Source organism: Pelophylax lessonae (genome assembly GCF_965119305.1).
Source record: "Pelophylax lessonae genome assembly, chromosome: 9".
Classification (NCBI taxonomy): domain Eukaryota; kingdom Metazoa; phylum Chordata; class Amphibia; order Anura; family Ranidae; genus Pelophylax; species Pelophylax lessonae.
The window spans coordinates 186,369,733-186,388,124 of record NC_138776.1 but is presented as its reverse complement, the minus strand read 5'-3'; the positions used below and the strand labels follow the sequence as shown (position 1 = coordinate 186,388,124).

At 41.2% G+C, this 18,392-nt stretch overlaps 1 protein-coding gene across 1 annotated transcript in view; it reads right to left on the bottom strand.

The window, feature by feature from the left end:
* LOC309563068 (heparan-alpha-glucosaminide N-acetyltransferase-like) overlaps positions 1–18,392 on the bottom strand; it is a 272,146-nt gene that overhangs the window by 214,914 nt on the left and 38,840 nt on the right. The window contains exons 5-6 of the mRNA XM_082267368.1: positions 12,374–12,498; positions 6,851–6,977 (exon numbers count right to left, since the gene is read on the bottom strand). Coding sequence (XP_082123494.1) covers positions 6,851–6,977; positions 12,374–12,498 — 252 coding nt within the window. The remainder of the gene's footprint in view (positions 1–6,850; positions 6,978–12,373; positions 12,499–18,392) is intronic.

The window sequence follows — 18,392 nt, the reverse complement described above, 5'->3', positions numbered from 1 at the left end:
ATATCGAAAATCTGTTAGTAAATCTCCTGCAGAGGTGATAAAAATCAAGCATTATTCTGGAAAGTGATACAGCTAATGCAAAGCAGCAATGAATAATTTACAGAAGTAAACAAAATACTTATCCCTCTGTTTATAGCTCAGCGATGTACAATGATTAAGACAAGCAATTAGCAGCTCCTCTCATCTATTAGAGAGGAAATAAGGCTGGACAACCAGCGCTGGACAACACAGAAGAAACAGGATGTTTCTAAGCCATTAATTTAGTTGTCTTCATGATTTAAGTAAGAAAGATGTTCAATTGGAGAAGTAAGTAAACTAGCCTGGGAGATTTATGGAGCTCTTTCATCCCCAGTACTGTACAAGGAAGCAGCAAGATGGTAACCACAATTCAGTGAATTTCATTAAAAATGATTCTTGCTCAAATACCAGATAGCAACATATGAATTATTCACACATTTTTCTCAGGGTTTCCGGACGTTCAAATCTTATTTTAAAAAGGTTTTCTTTCAAAATTGATCAAATATCTCCTATGCTATATTACAGTCCCAAATAAAATGTCATGATATATAGGATGCCAAGTAACCATTTATGAGCATCAAAAAGATGCCTCCATCGTGTATCACTTTAAACTCAGCACTAAAAGACTAAAAGAGAGACGTTGGGGTCGATTTACTAAAACTGGATGTGATTAGCACAGGGCCAATCGGCACTGTCCAGACGGAGAGTCAGGGGTCATGCAGCCTCATAGAGTCAGAGTAGAATGAAAACTCTATAGATACAAAATTGAGACGTGACTCTGTATGTTCTGGCACCGCATCCAATGAATATAAATAAAGAGAGAGAAAAGAACCCAAAGAGTAATAGGCCTTTGAATGCAGCCACTGTTAATGCCATATAAAAATATTGAGTACTCAGATAAAGATCTGATATCTGAGTACTATTTATTTCTATATGGGATTAACAGTGGCTGCCTTCAAATACCTTTTACCCGTTGGGTTCTTTTCTATCTCATTTAGAATGAAAACTCCTCCTACAAGCTTTAACTAGACACTAAAAGAAGTCACATAACTGCTATATACTGCTGACGGGAAAAGGTATTTAGCAGTTTATATATTCTACAATAATTGCATTTCCATGTTCTGTGTACTGTGTGAGACCAGATATAGTGATTGCAGGCTCCTGCTCCAGCTGAAGTTAGAAGCTGATTGGCTACCATGCACAGCTACACCAAAATTTTCACTTTTAGTAAATCAACCCTATTATGCCTGAATTGCATAGTCAATATAGAAATTTTCAATGCAAGTTCAAATTCTGGCCTTGGGCTGAATAATCTTTACAGTTATGTGGACCTCAAAGTATATAAAATATCCAAGTTTGGTAGGTATGCACTTTCTTCTTCCTGGTGTACAATGATGGTCTGTGGGTGGTCTTCATAAAAAAAGCCCCATGTACATTAATGATCAGAGGAAAGGACAGAGCATTCTAATAAAGGTCTTTACAGGAGTGATGGGGGTAAATGTCTCCATTACAATGGTGGTCACTGCAAAATCTGTCTTTATATTGGTGATCAGGGACATAGACTATAATATTGTTGATCAATGGAAGACAATGTTCTCTTACATTGGTGGTCTAAAGAAGAAGTGACACCCAGTGTTGTATATTATATTTTTAATTAGTTCTATGGATTTTAATTGTGTTTTTTATTTCAACTAGTTGATTGGTTGTGCTTTTTATTTCTTAAAAAAAAAAGCATTAGACTTGCTTGCCAGATTAAAACTGACTTGCTTTGTAAGTCAGCCCTTGAATCTACATGTGTATTCTTATTTATTCATACCCTAATATGTGGATATTTCTAATCTTAAAGGTTTCCCTACTGAATTAAAATTCACAGAGGTCCAGTCAGTAACCTTTTCTTTCTCCAGAGGTACGAATCTAATTTTTTCTCTATTAATAAGGTCCTTCACACCACAGCCCTGACCCCCCCCCTTTACAAAAGTGTCTTCAGTCCCCTCACATCATAGACCTCCTCCCTTTCACATCAGAGTCCCCATTCCTCACAGTCCCCCCCTTAACATCAGAGCCCCTTCTCCTCACATCGCAGCCCCCCTTTTCACATCAGAGCCACCCTTCCTCACATCACAGCCCCCAAACATCATAACCCCCCTTGCAATCACAACCCCCCCCCACATTACAGCTCTCACTCTCCTCACAACACAGCCTCCCATATCATTGCTCCCCCCTCTCACTTCACAGCCACACATATCACTGCTCCCCTCTTTCACATCACAGCCCCCTATATCACTGCTCCCCCCTTTCACATCACAGCCCCACGTATCACTGCTCCCCTCTCTCACATCACAGCCTCCCCATATCACTATTCACCCCTCTCACATCACAGCCTCCCCATATAACTGTTCCCCTCTCTCACATCACAGCCTTCCCATATCACTGCTCCTCCCTCTCACATTATAGCCTCCCCATATCACTGTTTCGCCCTCTCACATCAAGGTATGGTCATATCACAGCTCCCCCTCTCACATTACAGCCCCCCATATCACAGCCTCCCACAAAGGCAGTCCTCCCTTACAAACACAGCACCCCCTTTAAAGCATAGTCTCCACTGCAGTTACATCTCTTCCCCCTTCACAGTCCTACCTTAGCACGTCAGAGGGCACTTAGCAGCCTAAACTCTTCTCCAACTGCCGTCGCTGCTGCTGGTAAAACTCACAGCGGAGGGCAGGAGACACAGCAGGGTGGATTCCTCTTCTGCATATTTATTCCCCTGTTAAACTCACAGCAGGGAAGCGGATGGGAGATATGGAAGGTCTGCACTGAGGGTGGGAGCTGACCAACACTTGTTAACAAGTAAAAGGTTGGGCAGCTCCCACTCCCCGTGTAGTACAGTCATATCTCCTGCCTTCTCCCCTGCAGCGAGTTTAACAGAAGTGGCAGTGGCAGGCATGCAATTGCATAAACAGAAGAGGAATCAACCCTACTGTATCTTCTGCTCTACGCTGTATGTTTTACCAGGGGCGGCAGGAACAGGAGAAGAGATGAGGCTACTAAGTGGTGCGGTCGTGGTCTGGACAGGACTGTCACTCGGTCTGTATCCGAACTGCGGTCCACCATTTAGTGACGTCTGCCCTACATGAAACCTTCAATATGCTATAACATATCCTAATAGGATACACAACAATAACAGACAAGACTTTGTATGACCAAGCTGACATAGCATCTCTGCCTATTCCTGTTTTTTTACTGACTTTCTCCTCTGCCTGTTGATAATCATAGAGGTAGTCAATCACAGATAAGCAAAGAGAAGAGCAATTCTTTCTACAGTAAAAAAAAAAAAAAAATTCACAAAAAAATAAATATAAAATGCTTTCTTATTTTCTCTATAAAAAGTTGTATTTGTGAAAATAAATGCATAAACTATAAACTTATATGTGGGATATTGTACCCAGAAATGCCCAAATATGGATACCTCAAGGCGTAAGGGAAATAATGACATGTATGCAAACATTGTGCCTTCTCCTACATTTTCTGAGAGCAAACTATGTAATGAGCAATGGAATAACTATAAAAATAAAAAGCATTTAATTATGAAGCAAGAAAATGAATATTATGAATTTATCTTCAACCAACTCTACTCACATACTGTTAAAATATTTTATTACTTTGAAAAAGAGAAGATGAAATAATCTATGCTCACATTTTCAATAAAAGCGGGTCACTAAAATGTTTGTGTTCATCGCTGATACCTTTATGCTACAAATCAGTAGCATACCGTATGTTAAATAAATAATTCATTCAATCAAACAGAGAAGAAAAATATTCCACAATCATAGATGAGGTCATGCAAATTAATAGGGGAAGTTATTTACGATCACACCAGAAAGCAGGGACAATTTGTTTTAATGATATGCAACAGTCTTAACCCTTTCTATATGATCAGTGAGAGCAGACTAATTAATTGGCTGTCTAGTCATTTATTTTCTACCTCCCTTCCATTTAGCTTTAGCTTCATACCTAAAAATGGAGGGGCTATAGACACAGAGGTGAAACTACAAATCATGGGACCTCTTGGCAAAACTGTGATTTCTCTCTGGGATCTTGGTTATAATGATAGCAGCTGTCCTAAAGGTTGTATCTGAGAAGAAACTCCAGGATTTTTGGCAGCATTAGGTATACAGGGTTAATTTCAGTTTGTAATACAAGTTCAAAGGACAATAAATCTATACTGCTAAGACAGCAAAACAAATGGTTCCTACTGAACAGAAGTGGATCAGTGACTAGAAACAATCCTGAGGTCTGACTCCTGCCTTTCTATAATGAATTTATAGCAGATTCGTTTTTCCTAACCTCCATAATGGGGCCCTTCCTATCCCAGGCCCCATAGCAGCCAAGTAGATTGCCCTGAGTGGTGCGTCTGTGGGAATTTGTGCCCAATTAGCCAAAAGAGCTCGCAATCAGTGTTCCAATTCATCGCAAAGATAAGGAAGGTTGAGATCATGGGGTCTGTGCAGGCCACTCGAGTTCCTCTACACCAGGGATCTCCAAACTACGGCCCTCCAGCTGTTGCTGAACTACACGTCCCATAAGGCTTTGGAAAAATTCAGACATAACTAGACATGATGGGAATTGCAGTTTGAGGGCCATAGTTTGGGCCGTAGTTTGGAAACGCCTGCTGTACACCAAACCATGCCTTTATGGAGCTGTCTATTTGCATGGGAAATAGTCATACTGAAACTGAAAAGGGCCTTCTCCCTTTTCCATCAGGTTGGAGGCACACCATTATCTAAAATGGCTTTGTATGTTGTAGCATTATCAGGACACTTTAATGAAAACTTCTTAACTTATTAGTTTGGGTGTGTACATAAAATTTTGGCTATATAGTGCGTTGATTATCAAGTGTCTGCAATTATTATATATAATGTACACAACAGACTGCTGATATTTTTGTTTGTAGTGAGGCGATGCAGTATAGCTACTGGACAAAGTTGTCCTGTTTTAAATGGAATGGTAAATGGGCTAAAGAAATTGCATAGGATATTGCTAATAACCCACATGGAAGAAAAATATATTAAAAATATATTTAAAAAAAACATTTTTTATTTTTCCCAAATATATTGGAAATATATTTGAAATGCTACAATTTTGGCCATATTCAATATATTTCAAAATATTATTTCCCTAAATATATTGAAATACATTTTTCTTCCATATGGGAAAGCATTGCATGGGATTAAATCTTTAAGTGGTGCCCATGTTCACTTTCTCTTTTATTTATTTTTTTTTAAAGTTACGTTTTAAGTAGGGATCGACCGATTATCGGCAAAGCTGATATATCGGGGACCGATATGCACTTTCCCCGATATATCGGAATCGGCCACCAAGGTGGCCAATATTGCTAATATTTCTGAAAGTGCTTGTGCCGGAGTGATGCCTCCATCTAGAGGCATCACCCCGGTACCGGGGTCCATAGCCGATGGTCCGCTATCTTGTAATGACAACCAATGCAGCTGAGAAGCCACTTGGCTGTCATTACAAGGAGCAGGAGGGGACGCCCCTCCCGCCGCCTTCTGCGGCTCGCCCAAGTCTCCCGTCCCACTAGGAGACCCGGGAAACCAGTTTGCACGGCCACCGAAGACCCGATCAAAGCCGCATTCGGTCTCCTGTAAAAACCCAGGAGTGATGTCATGACATCACTTCCGGTTACTCAGCGCCAAATTAAAAAAAATGACAGCATTCAAAACAACCAAGGTTGGCGTTTTAAATGCTTTTAAGTGCAGAGGAGGGGCTTGGAGTCCTTTAGACCCTCAGATCCTTCCACAACAGTACCTGTCAAGTGCTAAAAATAAAAAATAAAATGTTTTTAAATGTACAAAAATATCGGCCAATACCGGCCGATACCAATATTCAATTGCCAAAATATCGGTATTGGCAACGAAAAACCGATATCGGTCGATCATTAGTTTTAAGTTACATTACTATATCTATTTAGGAAATACTATGGCGGAAGGCTAGTTTTTGCAATATGGTGCGGCTGAAAATCTTTCCCGCCTTCAGAGACTGATTGTGATATCCAGTATAAATGAAAAAATCTTGCTACTCTATACTCTTCAACCATCAATCCGGCCAGTAGGTCTGTTATTTTTCGACTTCCTTTAATAGACCAAGCTTTCCAGCAAAAGCGACAGTTAGAAGATGAATACAAATCATGAAACACTAACAGGAGTGCCTATAATGGTCAGATTTTTTTCATCTTTTAGAAAACCATTATCCCTAAAGGAAAGAAAAACTGTTGCTATAGCTATTTAAAAAGTATTAGCAAGAGTTCAGCTTTAAAGTATAACTACTGGCAATTTTTTTGTTATGTTTTAGATAGAGTGGAATGGGATTAAAAACCCTGTCGGATTTTTAATGCTGAAAACATAGAAAACAAGAGAAGAACGCACCGACCCAATATTATATTACAAGACATTTATTGAGAGATTAAAATACATGCCATACATTATACTCACAAACGTATGCTAAAGGTAAGCGTATTAAAGGTTTTATTTTGCTATCCGGAGACCTCCAGAAAAAAAGCACTTTTCGGTAAAGCAGGAGGACTGGAAGGCGTCCGTGGTGACGCGTTTCAAGGTAAAGCCCTCTTCATCAGAGCCCTGAGGTTTGTACATTTCAAAGGATGTACATTTCAAATTTAAGTAATTGTATTCTGAATATATTAAATTTTTGCTTTTGCGTTTAATATAGCTTTAAAGTCAGCATTTTTAATAGACATGGTTTTCAGAACATGTGGGAGAAACTGGGAGTAAATGAATGCATAAATAAGACACAGACATACCATGCAGCTGGGATATCGATAAATATGATTTCTGCCAAGCAGCCACTTGTCTATATATCCTGCAGCTCCCCCTGTGCAGTTTGGGTATTGACCATAGCTGCCTATTCCACCAGGACCCAGGTAACCACTGTGGAGTGATATGATCAATTATTAATACCCATATACAATGTTCTCAAAATTATGACTTTCAAGACTTTGGTAATAAAAAAGTAGTAATAAAGTACATGCTTAAACATAACAAATGAAGTTACAATACTGTATGTTATTTATTAACTGGGATATAATGGTACATGCATTATTAAAATACATATATATTTTCATAGACTTGGACTCCATTTCTGGAAGTTAAACATTCTGATAGTTGAAAATACATCTTCAAATTTTTTTAAATATAAAAATGGTAAAAGAATAACTACTATAATGAAAACAATTGTATTCTAATAACTGTTAATACATGTAATATTACATTAGAAGTAAAAAAGGTAAGAGCTGTCTAGCAAACGTGATGGGGACAATCATGGCAGCAACAATAAAAAAAATGAAAGTGGTTCTAAAGTCAAAATGTTTTTTTTTTAATGCATTCTCTACATTAAAGTTAAAAAACTCCCCACCACTTGTCCGCCCCCCCCCCCCCATTCCCTAAACAATTACCTTCCTTCGCTAAGGATTCAGAGCTCCTGTGGGAAGAGAGCAGGGGACATGGCCCCCCAGAAGGTGCCTCCCTGAGTAGAAGAGGAAGTAGGGGAACGCTCTGTGCAATACTTTGCACAGAGCAGGTAAATATAACATCTTTTTTTACTTTAATTATTTTAAAGAATTGCCTTTACGATCACTTTTTCAAATTGAACCATGGGAAGAAAAAGTAACAACTGAGAGGCAGTGTACAGTTTGTCGATATACCTGTGTAGCATAACCCTGTAGGGACAGAAGAACTTGGATCCCCCACTCCTGCACAACCAGGCACACCGAATTTTCACAAGTGCTCCGAGTCAGAGAACAGTCCATGACTTTATTTTGTCTTTGTTTATTTGAGGGTTAATAACTTGGATAGGGACGGGAGGTTATGGGATGCCCACTTGACTTCAGCAGACTTCAGGGACATCTTCCTATATACACCTACAGTATATACAGTCTACTGCACATTTACTTTCTTGCTCCAGCTGAATCACTCTATATAATCTGACAGGCTACCAGTCAGATTAGCAATAGCCCATTACAGGCAGGAACTCGTAGCCCTTATTTGTGTAGCACGAATGTAGTGAAACAGCCTGTAACCTCCTCTGTGGCCACTGATCCCAGCACCACCTTAGGCACTACTAACCTATCTGTCTGCAGCTGCCTCTTTCCACCAGCCCCCCTGGCTCTCTCTTCATACCAGTCCACCCGACTGACTCTTCACCAGCCCACCAGGCAGACTCTCAGGAGATCTCCCTATGGAAAGGCTAAAGACTTAAGCACACCGCTGTCTTCAAGGGAGACTGGCTACATGTGGCAGTCACCCCCATTGTTAGTCCTCACAGTGTTGACTACTCACTCTGTCCTCTCTCTTGCTCCCATACCTCCAGGAAAGACTTACTTTCTTGTGTTTTGGCAGGATCCTTCCAGCACCCGAGCCCCCTGGCCCAAGGCAGGACACCCCCCCCCACCCCCCAAACTAGGGGGTTCACCTCATGAGCCACCAACAGCCTCCTTAAAACTGCACTTCTATCTTCTACCCGAATGTCCCCTGCAAACATGGCCCATGTCTATTTATGAGGTATTCTCTGCCCCCTGCCAGCCCATTTCTGGGGATTGGCTGAGGCCTCATAAATAGCAGCTCCTCCTAACCCCTTCCCTCTAGTTGCAGAAGATTTTCCAACCTTCTAGACCAGGGGGAGGCACTAAAGAGCTGTCATGATGAGTCATCTAGCCCTGAAGTCTTATAAACCCTGACCCTAGTAAGACCCACCAGCTTAAATGTGAGTCAGAATATGGTTTTCCTACACTCACTTCCAATACACACTAGAGGGTGCTACATTTGTTACTCTTTGTTTTGCTACAAAACTTTGCCTATATGTTAGTATAAAAAAAAAATAAAGTCATAAGAAATACAAAAAAGGAAAGTTTGCCAAACTGGCGTTGTCTACAGGATTGACTGGATTCTCCAAGTTATAAGCTGCCTAGTGGGTAAAAGTTGCAGTTCCCCAAGAAGGATCCATTTTTTTTTAAGAACAGCATTGGCTGCTAAGGCTAGATATGCCTATACATCTATGAAATATGGATGGGTAATGGGTAAAGCCTAGTATACAGTGAAAAAGTATTGATTCCCCTTGAAATTTTCCTCATTTTGTCAATTTACAACAAAAAACGTAAATGTGTTTTATTGGGATTTTATGTAATAGACCAACACAAAATGGCACATAGTTGTGAAGTAAAAGGAAAATGATAAATAGTTTTCAAACTTTTTTTTACAAATAAATAACTGAAAAGTGTGGCATGCATTTGTATTCAGCCCCCTTTACTCTGATACATCTAACTAAAATCTAGTGGAACCAACTGCCTTCAGAAGTCACCTAATTAGTAATAAGAGTCCACCTGCGTGTAAGTTAATCTCAGTATAAATACAGATGTTGTAAGAAGCCCTCAAAGGTTTGTTAGAGATCCTTAGTGAACAAACAGCATCATGAAGGCCAAGGAAAACACCAGGCAGGTCAGGTATAAAGTTGTGCAGAAGTTTAAAGCAGAGTTAGGTTATAAAAATATATCCAAAGCTTTGAACATCTCATGGAGCACTATTCAATCCATCATCTGAAAATGGAAAGAGTATGGCACAACTGCAAACCTACCAAGACATGGCCATCCACATAAATTGACAGACTGGGCAAGGAGAGCATTAATCAGAGAAGCAGCCAAGAGGCCCATGGTAACACTGGAGGAGCTGCAGAGATCCACAGTGTAGTTGGTTGAATCTGTCCACAGAACAACTAATAGTCGTGCACTCCACATAAGAAAGACATTGTTGAAAGAAAGCCATAAAAAGTCCAGTTTGCAGTTTGCGAGAAGCCATGTGGGGGACAGAGCAACATGTGGAAGAAGGTGCTCTGGTCAGATGAGACCAACATTGAACTTTTTGACTCAAAAGCAAAACGCTATGTGTGGCGGAAAACTAACACTGAACATCACCCTGAACACACCATCCCCACCGTGAAAGATGGTGGTGGCAGCTTCATGTTGGGGGGATGCTTTTCTTCAGCAGGGACAGGAAAGCTGGTCAGAGATGATGGGAAGATGGATGGAGCCAAACACAGGGCAATCTTAGAAGAAAACCGGTTAGAGTCTGCAAAAGACTAGAGACTGGGGCAGAGGTTCACCTTCCAGCAGGACAACGACCCTAAACAGACAGCCAGAGCTACAATGGAATGGTTTATATCAGGGATATGCAAACTGTGGCCCTCCAGGTGTCAAAAAACTACAAGTTCCATCATGCCTCTGCCTTTGGGTGTCATGCTTGTGGCTGTCAGAGTCTTGCTATGCATCATGTAACTTGTAGTTCTGCAACATCTGGAGGGCCACAGTTTGCATATCCCTGGTTTAGATCAAAGCATATTCATGTGTTAGATTGACCCAGTAAAAGTTCAGACCTAAATCCAATTGAGAAGCTGTGGCAAGAGTGTGAGTCTTGACGATCTTGAGAATCCAATTGAGAATCTGTGATTAACTGTGAATCCGAGTATGGTTTTCCTAAACTCACTTCTAGCACATACTAGAGGGTGCTACACTTGTTACTCTTAGTTTTGCTACAAAACTTTGCCTATATGTTAGTATGAAGAAAAAACAAAAGTCACGTAAAATACAAATCAAAGCATATTCATGTATTAGAATGGCCCAGTCAAAGTTCAGACCTAAATCCAATTGAGAATATGTGGCAAAACTTGCAAATTGGTGTTTACAGACGCTCTCCATCCAACCTGACAGAGCTTGAGCTATTTTGCAAAGAAGAATGGGTGAAAATTGCACTCTAAAAAAGACTTGCAGCTGTAATTGCGGTGAAAGGTGGTTCTACAAAGTATTGGCTCAGGGGGGCTGAATACAAATGCACGCCGCACTTCCCAGATATTTATTTGCAAAATGATTTTCCTTCCACTTCACAATTATATGCCCCTTTGTGTTGGTCTATCACAAAAATCCCAATAAAATAAATTTACGTTTTTGGTTGAATGTAGAAAATTTCAAGGGGTATGAATACTTTTTTAAGGCACTGTATGTTTACATATATGTCAGTATTATTTAACTTATTTTTTTTTATCAGAACTTTTGCTTCCTTTCAATTTTTCTGTCTTTTTGTTACTATATTAAAGATACAGTCATGTTTATCAATTATAAATGAAGATGGCTGCCCATAAACTTTAGAGCATGGGTGTCCAACCTTTTGGCTTCTCTGGGTCACATTGAGTGTAGAGAAATTTTCTCGGGCCGCAAATAAAATATATACTATAGTTAAGATATACAAATAATAAAATGCCGCCGCGCCCTTCCCGCACCGCTGCACCCCCCGCACAAATTTAACACAACTAGAGGATGATGAAATTAAATGGAATCAGTATACAGAGGCTTACTTCTTCTGAAAGATATTAAAGGAACACTCTAACCACCATGACCACTTCAGTGATTTGAAGTGGTCATGGTAGTTGGAGTCAGAAACACTGCACATGCTCGCCTCCCCCCTTGGAGCCAGCCTCTCCCTACCGTTAGCTGGAAGCCACTGTGGCCATGCCCCCGACCCGACTTCCTTCCTCCCCAGCAAAAAAAAAAAACAGTTGTCAGGGGGCAGTGGGCCGCATTGCATGGGGTTCCGGCCGCATGTGGCCCCCAGGCCGCAGGTTGGACATGCCTGCTTTAGAGGGTGGTCTGACATGTGTGATCTAAATGCTGATAGCTAGGAAATCATCAGAGAGCTCCATAAACAAGGCTGAGAACAGAGGTACATGCAAATATAGGTGGTACTGCTTGTCAAGGAAAAGCAATTGTAGCTGGTATTCTAACCTGACTGATGCCTTTCCCCTGGGATCTTGGCAAGGGGAAGTCTTCTTGCCACAAGAGAAATCTGATTGTTACATAATTCAGCTAAAAATAATCACATTGGTCTCCTATCATTTCATATTGATAGGCTGCTATAGAGAAAAGATGGTGGTCATACACCCCCTTACAATCAGGTCACCACCAATCTAATTATCTATACTGTATATGCTCTACAGACACCTGGACCACACCATCGCACATAGCAACCATCCAGGTATATCAGAAAATTGGTTGCTCTGGGTAGAAACTTTTGTACTGTTTTAGTTTTCTTGGATAAAGCTTTTTGTCAATCAGCTTCACCGTGTGTCTGAAAAGTCTGCAAGCTGTCAGAAAATTCTGCAAGCCATCTGAACAATCAGCAAGCAATAAGTTTCACTTTTTCCTGATGAATACATTTATCACATTATGTAGTTCTGGCAAGAATAATCCAATTATGCATACGCAGTAATCACTGATAGTGCTTACGTGGGACATCCAGGCACAGGTAGCAGGAATGTCAGACATAGTGATACTGTCTCTAGAGCTATCATGATGATCCACTCTGGCCAATAAGTGACAATATCCCTTACGGCAGCACTCCACTGATGGCTCTGTGCAGACAAAAGAATATATAGTCAGACATGCACTTTGGGCTACTTCAGGGAGACTTTGCTCCAACATCAATATTTAAAGCATTTCCTCTTTCATGCTGGTCAGCAGGATCATTCCTGCTTGTTTTCAACAACAGGCATTCTGTGCAACAAGCAATTACATGATGTTCTGCACATCCCAGCACTATGGCTTGAAGGATTAAAGAGAGGAAATCCTGAGATTTGCAGTTTTCTTTTAAAGGTATCGAACACTTGAACGATTAACAAGATTAATTGCTAATGACATTAGATACTGCTGTATTTTTTACTAACACGGATTTGTGATTTTAACATTCATATTAAAATCGAGTAATTTACAAACATGGATTGAACTCAATAACTAAATCAAAAAGCTGCGCTAAAACAATAATACATAAAAATAGAAAAAATTAAAAGGAAAATATTCCATTTCCTTTAACTGTGACACCAGTGAAGTGAAAAAATATATATTAGCAGTGGTATTCCTCCTTTATTTGTGCAAATGGCCGTTGTCACCCAAAGGGAAAAATGCTCCACCAAATGAGATGGCCTCTTACCATATCACAGAGACCTCTGAAGGTCAGAACGTCTGTGGTGTACCCCACCAGGGCCTGTATTGTAGTAGGTACACCACAGGCGTTCTGACCTTCAGAGGTCTCTGTGATATGCTAAGAGGCCATCTCATTTGGTGGAGGATTTTTCACTTTGGGTGACAACGGCCATTTGCACAAATGAAGAAGGAATACCACTGCTAATATATATTTTTTCACTTCACTGGTGTCACGATTAAAGGAAATTTACTTTTTTCCTTTCAATCTGTTCTATTTTGATGTACCGTATTAATGTTTTAGCACAACTTTTTGATTTATTGTTTATTTGTGTTGTTGCATATACTGTTACTGCTCTTTCTGTGTTTTTGCAAGCGCAGATATTTTTTCCACTTGAACTCAATATGTTTTTTTGCCAATGCATTTGGCAAACATCAACAATTTGGCATTTGGCAACATCCAAAAATAAACCTCATACCAGAAATTAACTCCCATTTCAAATAAATCCGTGCTTTGCCCATATTAAAGAATTGAATTGGCTTGCTTCAGAGCAAACACAGTTTATACGTACCTTCCTTATGATCAAATGCCACCCTGGCCTGTCATCCCAGGGGAATGCCCGAACCCCCCCCCCCCCACCACTAACTGCAACACTCACTTTTGGGAGCATTTGTCTGATCAAGCATTGTGGGGGGAACCAATGTCACATGTTCCAGGGGACGACACCTTGAGAAAGGGGGTGTGACTACCCAAAAATGTTGTGTTATAGTTCTATCTCAATGCTGTACAACAGAGGTCTGAGAAACAATTTATTTACAATACCATCGATATCCATTACATGTACTGTTGAGCTTTTGCTTATTTCTTTTACAGTGTTCTAGAATGTTTTGTACTGAATGTCTTCAAATATAACTTGTGTAGCAATATTTCCAGCCCTTGAGCCTGATGTGGGTCAGCAATTGTTACCAGTGACACTTTCAACACATTTAAGTTGTGAACCCAAGTGTGAGAATTGAGACATTGACCACTCCGGCCTCTTTGGCTGGTTTTGTTTATTGTATTTTGGGGATGGGAGAAGGGAATGAGTGGGATACTCCTTTGGCTCAACTAGGTTAACTGGGACTCTATACAAAAATGCCCGTTGGCGCTGTCTTGACGCCAGCTGAATACCGACCAGCGCTTCTTGATGCCTGAAAATACTGCTTTGCTGAACTAGTGCTGGGACCTCGACTTTAACTTGTTTGTTAACTCAGAAGATCGAGGACTGTAGAACTCTTGACTCCTGACACTCGATTTAGCTCAAAAGTCACTGAACAGCTCACTCCAACCTTTCACTGGCTGAGGTAGCTCCTTGTCACTGCTTGAGCTGCTGCAACTCTTAACTCTGTACACTGCACATTGTACACATTAGCTCTTCAGGGCCCAACCGCTGGCGCCCCCTCTAATACTTCAGGGTCCTCTGACTAGGTATCCCCTCTAACACTTCAGGGTCCTCTGACTAGGCACCCCCTTTACAGCTAGCTGACTCCTGGATCCCTGGAACCTTCTCTGGAGTGGTCCCCTCTACACATTGCAGACCCCTAGGGGCAGTTCTCAGTACTCACGACCTTGGCAGGCTTTCCTGGAACTGAACCCCTCTTCCTCCACTGGTCCTTGGCACACCAGATCCCCTCTGCAGCTCAACTCAGCATTCTCTGGATTCCCAGGCAGCCACCCGGAACACCCGATCCTTCTGCCAGGAGGAGAGACAGCCGTACTCTCCCTCCTGGGACTCTGCTTCCCGCCAAAGACGCTGCGTCATGCATTCCCCTCAAACATATACCCACTCCCAGAATCCTCTGCGGCAGAATCTGCGTTGCGGGGTAGATACAGGCCTGAATGTGTCTCTGATTTCCTCCACTGCTCAATGAGAATCCTCTCATGGAGCCATTGGGGAGACTCCCCTCTCAGCAGCCACACCTGGGAGACATGACAGCTCAGCTAAAATCATGGCCCTGCTGTTAGGCAGCCAAGGCCCACTATACTTTTACCTAGCACCTACCCTGTAGGGTGCTACATCTGTATGAACTGTGTATTTTTCTAAGTCAATTAATAATTGATAATAATAGTATTGGCATCTTCATGTATTTGGTTGTGGTGTGCTAAAGTTTTATTGTTGTACATGTTTCACATGTCCCCCAATGTCCTACAATACTGGGTATTTCTGTCTGCTTATCAGTGGTGCATGAGAGAGTACTGTCTGCTGCAGTGCCCACTCTACCAGGAACCTATTACTTTACCTAGCATAGGTAGAAGACAGGTTCACTTTTAAAGTGGTTGTAAACCTTTGGATTTAAAAAAAAAAAATACCAAACATGTCATACTTACTCTGTGCAATAATTTTGCACAGAGCAGCCCCAATCCTCTTCTTCTGGGGGTCCCCTGCCGGCGCTTCAGACCCTTCACCTTCTTTGGGTGCACCCACGGAAAGCTGCTTTCCCTGGGGGCACCCATGCGGGCCCGCTCCAGAGTCCCGCTGCTGCGCCCATTGACACAGACAACAGGACTTGGCCCCGCCTTCAGCTCCCGTGTCACAGGATTTGATTGACAGCAGCGGGAGCAAATGGTTCCTGCTGCTATCAATCTGTCCAATGAGGAGAGAGACAGCAGCTGGAGCCGCATATCGCTAGATCGGGCTCAGGTAGGAAAAAGGGGGGGGGGGGCTTTGAGGGAGTTACAGCACAGACGGATTTTCACCTTAATGTAGAGAATGCATTATGGTGAAAACACTTAGGGCTTTAGTACCACTTTAACTTCATATATAAACTATATATATAACTAAACCAAAACTTTTTCTTTTTAGTTTTTGATAGAATGGAGAGGGCTGAGAATACCTCTTAGGTTTTAGAGTATTACCTGTGCCCCTGTTAGGGAGATTCATCCTCTCTATTTGTCCTGTTTACCATTGTCAATAAGAGTGAAAGTGAAAAAAAAAATTACAATTATTAGAGTGTCACCAGAACAGGAGGAGAGTAAATCTCCCAATGGGAACACTAGTTTTGGTGACCCGGATGACAACCAGGAATCCTCTCACTTTGGAGGGTTTTCTTCTCACTTCTTGTTTGACTATGGGGCAGAAAGTGAAGGGAAATCTCCCCAATGGGACACAGATGGGAAAAAAAAAAAAAAAGAGCTGTTATAATCCTCCCTATCTGTATTTAAAATGAAGAAAAAAATGTTTTGCTTTTTGTTCTTTTTCAAGTTAAAGCAGAAGCTTAATCTACTTACAGTATATTTTCTCTTCCCTGGTTCCTATTGTCCCTTCTAATTAGAGATGAGCTTAGACATCCTCCGAACACTTCTCTAACCTGAACTCCAGACTCGTGATTTTTTGTACTCCAATAAACCATGGGCTGCACCATTCCCCACCCTGCAGGTGAGCGACGGGGCAGGGAATGACCCAGCCCACAGCAAAATGAAGTACAAAAAAGAGATTTTCTCAATCTTACACAATGCAAGTCAACACTATTTGTCCATATTAAATGTAAATATTGACACTAGTACAATTTTTGAAAATCAATCGCTTAGCTTGGTTAAATCGATTTCCTGTTTATGATCCAAGAATTAAGCACCTGTGATAGAACTGAACAATTCAGGCTTCTGTTCAGAACGTCTTAGCTGAGCAGGACTGAATTAAGTAAAAGTTCTGTATGAGGGGATGAGAGACACTGCACACCACTAACTCAAGGAGTGGCTTGGGAGGAGTTCAAGGCTGAGGCTGTTCACATTACCGTTCACCTGTTGAGCTAGTGGTGTGCAGTGTCTCTCATCCCCTTATGCTTTACTTTACGGACAGTAATCAAGCACAGGACAGCCAGCACCTTACATTGTTGTGAGACACAAAATGTTTTACCAGCAGAACACCTTAAAGTGCCTTGAAAGTATTCATACCCCCTTGAAATTGTCCACATTTTATCATGTTACAACCAAAAACGTAAATTAATTTTTTAGGGACAAACACAAAGTGGCAAATAATTGTGAAGTAAAAGGAAAATGATAAATGGTTCTAATTTTTTTTTACAAATAAATATCTGACAAGTGTGGCGTGTATTTGTATTCAGCCTCCTTTACTCTGATACCCCTAACTCCAATCTAGGGGAATGAATTGCCTTCAGAAGTCACCTAATAAATAGAGGCCACCTGTGTGTAATTTAATCTAAGTATAAATGCAGCTGTTCTGTGAAGCCCTCAAAGGTTTTTTGGAGAACCTTAGTGAACAAATAGCATCATGAAGGCCAAGGAACACACCAGACAGGTCAGGGATAATGTTGGTGAGAAGTGTAAAGCAGGGTTAGGTTATAAAAAAAATCCCAAGCCTTGAAAATCTCACGGAGCACTGTTCAATCCATCATCCAAAAATGGAAAGAATATGGCACAACTGCAAACCTACCAAGACATTATTGCCATCCACCTAAACTGACAGGCTGGTTAAGGAGAGCATTAATAAGAGAAGCAGCCTAGAGGCCCATGGTAACTATGGAGGAGCTGCAGAGATCCATAGCTCATGTGGGAGAATTTGCCCACGAGAGAAACTATTAGTCATGTACCACAAATCTGGCCTTTATGGAAGAGTGGGAAGAAAAAAAACATTGTTGAAAGAAAGCCATAAGAAGTCTCGTTTGCAGTCTGCAAGAAGCCATGTGGGGGACAGAGAAAACATGTGGAAGAAGGTGCTCTGATCAGATCAGACCAAAATTTAATGTTTTGGCCTAAAAGCAAAACGCTATGTATGGTGGAAAACTAACACTGCACATCACCCTGAACACACCATCCCCACCGTGAAACATGGTGGTGGCAACATTATGTTGTGGGGATGCTATTCTTCAGCAGGGACAGGGAAGCTGATAAGAGTTTATGGGAAGATGGATGGAGCAAAATACATGGCAAACTAAGAAGAAAACCTTTTAGAGTCTGCAAAAGACTTGAGACTGGGGCGGGGTTAACCCTTCAGCAGGACAACAACCCTAAACATACAGCCAGAGCTACAATGGAATGGTTTAGATCAAAGCATATTCATGTGTTAGAATGGCCCAGTCAAAGTCCAGACCTAAATCCAATTGAGAATCTGTGGCAAGACTTGAAAATTGTTGTTCACAGACACTCTCCATCCAATCTGACAGAGCTTGAGCTATTTTGCAAAGAAGAATGAGCAAAAATGTCACTCTCTAGATGTGCAAAGCTGGTAGAGACATTCCCAAAAAGACTTTATTTGCAGCTGTATTTGCAGTGAAAGTTGATTCGACAAAGTATTGACTGGGGGCTGAATACAAATGCACAGCACACTTTTCC